The following is a 5,346-nucleotide window of genomic DNA, read 5'->3' as shown; positions in this document are numbered from 1 at the left end:
TGTCGGTGTCAAAATCGGCGGATCTCGGATACGGGGTCCCGAACTGTGCGTCTAGGCTGGATGGTAACAGGAGACAAGGAACACAATATTTTACCCAGGTTCGGGCCCTCTTGATGGAGGTAAAACCCTACGTCCTGCTTGATTAATATTGATTATATGGGTAGTACAAGAGTAGATCTACCACGAGATCAAGGAGGCTAAACCCTAGAAGCTAGCCTATGGTATGATTGTTGTTCTGTATGTTGTCTCCTCTATCGACTAGCCTGGCCCAGGTTTATATAATGCACCAAAGGCCTATGTTAACAAGAGTCCTAGCCGAATACGCCGGTGGGGAGAAGTCCTTGTCTTGATCGCCAAGTCTTTGTGGAATCTTCCTTGTATGCGGCAACTATCCGAACTGGCCCAAGAGTATACGGCCATGGGGGGCCTCGGCCCAATCTAATAGGTCGGGAGACGACGTGGTGAGTACCCCCTAGTCCAGGACACCGTCAATCCCCGGACTCCGATCCAGCAAAGTGTCGGGGTAGAGTTCCGTCAGCACGATGGCGTGGTGACGATTTTGATGTAGTACCGTCGCAGGGCTTCGCCTAAGCACTGCTACAATATTATCGAGAATTATGGTGAAAGGGGGCACCGCACACGGCTAAGAATATGATCACGTGGATCAACTAGTGTGTCTAGGGGTGCCCCCTGCCCCCGTATATAAAGGAGCAAGGGGAGGAGGCCGGCTGGCCCCTATTGGCGCGCCAGGAGGAGTCCTCCTCCTAGTAGGAGTAGGACTCCTACTAGGAGGGGGAAGGAAGTGGGGAGGGAGAAGGAAAGGGGGGCGCCGCCCCCCCTCTCCTAGTCCAATTCGGACCAGGGGGGAGGAGGCGCACGGCCCACCCTGGCTGCCCCTCTCTCTCTCTCCACTATGGCCCATATGGCCCATTCCTTCTCCCGGTAGGGTTCCGGTAACCCTCCGGCTCTCCGGTTTTCTCCGAAATCACCCGGAACACTTCCGGTGTCCGAATATAGCCGTCTAATATATCAATCTTTATGTCTCGACCATTTTGAGACTCCTCGTTATGTCCGTGATCACATCCGGGACTCCGAACTAACTTCGGTACATCAAAACTCATAAACTCATAATATAACTGTCATCGAAACCTTGAGCGTGCGGAACCTACGGGTTCGAGAACAATGTAGACATGACCGAGACACGTCTCTGGTCAATAACCAATAGCGGAACCTGGATGCTCATATTGGCTCCTACATATTCTACGAAGAACTTTATCGGTCAGACCGCATAACAACATACGTTGTTCCCTTTGTCATCGGTATTTTTACTTGCCCAAGATTCAATCGACGGTATCTCAATACCTAGTTCAATCTCGTTACCGGCAAGTCTCTTTACTCGTTTCGTAATACATCATCTCGCAACTAACTCATTAGTTGAAATGCTTGCAAGGCTTATGTGATGTGCATTACCGAGAGGGCCCAGAGAAACCTCTCCGACAATCGGAGTGACAAATCCTAATCTCGAAATACGCCAACCCAACATGTACCTTTGGAGACACCTGTAGAGCTCCTTTATAATCAGCCAGTTACGTTGTGACGTTTGGTAGCACACAAAGTGTTCCAACGGCAAACGGGAGTTGCATAATCTCATAGTCATAGGAACATGTATAAGTCATGAAGAAAGCAATAGCAACATACTAAACGATCGGGTGCTAAGCTAATGGAATGGGTCATGTCAATCACATCATTCTCCTAATAATGTGATCCCATTAATCAAATGACAACACATGTCTATGGTTAGGAAACATAACCATCTTTGATTAATGAGCTAGTCAAGTAGAGGCATACTAGTGACGTTTGGTTTGTCTATGTATTCACAAAAGTATTATGTTTCCGGATAATACAATTCTAGTATGAATAATAAACATTTATCATGATATAAGGAAATAAAATAATAACATTATTATTGTCTCTAGGGCATATTTCCTTCACTGCTGGGCCGGCCCGTGCTTGCCAAGTTCATGGCGGTCCCCCACTACGCATATCTGAAGATAAAGATGCCGGGTCCGAAGGGCCTCATCACCATCACTGGCGACTACTGCAAGTCCATGGAGTGTGCCCGAGACGGCGCCAAGATGGCCGAGTCGCTGGTCGCAGCAGAGGAGCGGCGCCAGCTCGACCGAATCGTCGCCCTGGCCCAAGAGACGTCAGCCGCACCAATCTCGGCCGAGGACCCGGCCGACGAGGCCTCGTTCGAGCCCTCCAAGGAGACCAAGAAGGTGAAGGTGAACCCAAAAGACCCCGGCTGCAGCAACTACATTGTCGTAGGCACCTGCCTCCACAGCAAATAGGAAGGCGAGCTCGTCGACTTCCTCTATGAGAATCGGGATATCTTTGCATGGACCCCAAAGGACATGCTGGGTATCCTGAGGAAGTACGCCGAGCAGAAACTTCACGTCCGCAAGGACACCAAGCCCATCCGTCAACCCCTGCGACATTTTTCCGAAGAGAAGAGAAGGACCATTGGTGAAGAGGTCGCCAAACTTTTGGTGGCCGGCTTCATCATGGAAGTATTTCATCCCAAGTGGCTGGCCAACGCGGTCCTCGTTTTGAAGAAGAACAACACCTGGCGCATGTGTATCGACTACAGCAGCCTGAACAAGGCCTGCCCCAAAGACCCGTTCGCCCTCCCGCGGATTGACCAAGTCATCGACTCCACCGCCGGGTGCGAGCTCTTGTCCATCCTGGATGCTTACTCCGGCTATCATCAGATCAAGCTGGACCTGGCCGATGCCCTGAAGACGTCCTTCATCACGCCCTTTCGGGCGTATTGCTACATCACCATGTCGTTTGGTTTGAAGAACGTCGGTGCCACTTTCCAGCGCTGCATGCAGAAGTGCCTGTTGTCGCAACTCGGCCGCAATATCCACGTCTACGTGGACGACATCATGGTGAAGACCACGCAGCACCTCACGCTCCTCGATGATCTGAAGGAGACCTTCGTCAACCTGCACGAGTACAAGGTCAAGCTCAACCCAAAGAAATGCGTTTTCGGCGTCCCGGGCGGAAAGCTACTCGGTTTCCTCGTCTCGAAGTGCGGCATTGAGGCCAACCCATAGAAAATCAAGGCCAACAAGCGCATGCGCAAGCCGGCCTGGCTGCGCGATGTCCAGAAGTTCACCAGCTGCTTGGCCTCGGTCAGCCAGTTTCTCAGCTGGCTGGGCGAGAGGGCCTTGCCCCTGTATCAGCTGATGAAGAAGACGACGCCGTTTGAGTGGAATGACTAGGCGGACGAAGCCTTTTGGGGCCTTAAGCGCATGCTTTCCACTGCATCGGTCCTGGCCGCACCGGCCGAGAAGGATCCGCTGTTGCTCTATATCATCGCGACCTCGCGGTCGGTCAGCACGGTGATGGCGGTCGAGCAACCAGAGAGGGACAGGGCCCAAGCCGTCCAGCGTGCCGTCTACTACCTAAGCGAGGTGCTCTCCGCCTCGAAGCAGAACTACCCGCACTACTAGAAGATGTGTTACGGTGTGTACTTCACCGCCAAGAAACTGAAGCAGTACTTTCAAGATCATGTCATCATCGTGGTCAGCACGGACCCTCTAGGCGACATCATTGGGTGCCGGGATGCCTCTGGCCCGGTCGCCAAGTGGGCGCTCGAGCTAGCCGGCCATACCATCCTCTACGAGCCTCGTGCCACAATCAAGTCCCAAACTTTGGCCGACTTCCTTGTCCACTGGACCGAGACCCAGTACCTGCTCCAGACTCGACGCATTGGAGCATGCACTTTGACGGCTCAAAGATGCGACTAGGCCTGGGAGCTGGCATAGTGTTGTCCTCCCCCAAGGGCGACCGGCTCAAGTACGCACTATAGATCCACTTCGCCGCCTCCAACAACGTCGCTGAGTACTATGCCCTTGTGCACGGCCTCCGGCTTGCCAAGAAATTCAGCATCCGGTGCATCCTGTGCTTCGGCGACTCGGACCTGGTGGTGCAGCAGTGCTCAGGCGAGTGGGACGCGCACAACTCCAACATGGCGAGCTACCACTTCCTCGTCCAGAAGCTGTCCGGGTTCTTCGAGGGCTGTGAGTTTCTCCACGTCTCGCGCGCGGAGAACGAGGCAGCCGACATGCTCGCCAAGATTGCCTCGTCTCGGCAGTCCATCCCATTCGGCGTCTCCCTCGAGCATCTGCACAAGCCGTCCGTCAAGCCGTCTCTAGACTCCGAGTCCATCCATGTGCCAACCGACCCGGCCGCGCCTCAACCTGGCCCAGGGACTGCTCCAACCGACCCGGCCGCGCCTCAACCTGGCCCGGGGACTGCTCCAACCGACCCGGCCGCGCCTCAACCCGGCCCGGGGACTGCTCCAACCGACCCGGCCGCGCCTCAACCCGGCCCGGGGACTGCTCCAACCGACCCGGCCACGCCTCAACCCGGCCCGGGACTGCTCCAACCGACCCGGCCGCGCCTCAACCCGGCCCGGGGACTGCTCCAACCGACCCGGCCGCGCCTCAACCCGGCCCGGGGACTGCTCCAACCGACCAGGCCGCGCCTCAACCCGGCCCGGGCGCTACCGAACCCATCCCAGGGGCTGCCGAACCTGGGTCGGGGCCCCCCGACCCGGAGCCCGAAATAGTGGCCGTCTTCGCCGTGGTGATGGCGCCATCCTGGGCCATGCCCATATCGGAGTTCCTCGAGAACGGGGTCCTCCCCATCGACGAGACAGAAGCTCGGCAAGTGCAACATCGAGTGTCCGCCTACAGCATCATCAACAACAAGCTCGTCAAGCGCAGCTCAACTGGTGTGTTCCAACGCTGTGTCGAGCAGGGCAAGGGTATTGAGATCCTCCTCGACATACACCAGGGCGAGTGTGGGCACCATGTCGCCTCACGGTCCCTGGTGGCCAAGGCCTTCTGCCATGGTTTCTACTGGCCCACGGCCCTCGAAGACGCAGAGTCACTCGTCAACAAGTGCGAGGGGAGCCAGCGCTTCAGCAAGCACAACCACCAGTCGGTGTCTGCCCTCTGGACCATCCCGATCGCCTGGCCCTTCGCGGTCTAGGGACTCGACATGGTGGGGCTGTTGGGGAATGTAGCAGAATTTTAAAATTTTCTACGCATCACCAAGATCAATCTATGGAGTCATCTAGCAATGAGGGAGAGGGGAGTGCATCTACATACACTTGTAGATCGCGCGCGGAAGCGTTCAAGAGAATGGGGTTGATGGAGTCGTACTCGTCGTGATCCAAATCACCGATGACCTAGCGCCGAACGGACGGCACCTCCGCGTTCAACACATGTACGGTTGGGAAGACGTCTCCTCCAACTTGATCCAGCACGGGGG

The 5,346-nt window shown here is 55.6% G+C and overlaps 1 protein-coding gene across 1 annotated transcript; it reads left to right on the top strand.

The window, feature by feature from the left end:
- Positions 1-4,659: 4,659 nt before the first annotated feature.
- Positions 4,660-5,064, top strand: LOC147992278 (uncharacterized). The gene has a single exon (XM_087538988.1). It carries the CDS (start codon positions 4,660-4,662, stop codon positions 5,062-5,064), a length of 405 nt encoding a protein of 134 aa, XP_087395114.1.
- The last annotated feature ends 282 nt before the right edge of the window (positions 5,065-5,346 follow it).

The sequence above is a fragment of the Triticum urartu genome, chromosome 1A (genome assembly GCF_056163025.1).
Source record: "Triticum urartu cultivar PI428250 chromosome 1A, HENAU_Tu73, whole genome shotgun sequence".
Lineage (NCBI taxonomy): Eukaryota > Viridiplantae > Streptophyta > Magnoliopsida > Poales > Poaceae > Triticum > Triticum urartu.
Note: the sequence above shows the minus strand (reverse complement) of the source record. Positions and strands in the feature narration are given on the sequence as shown.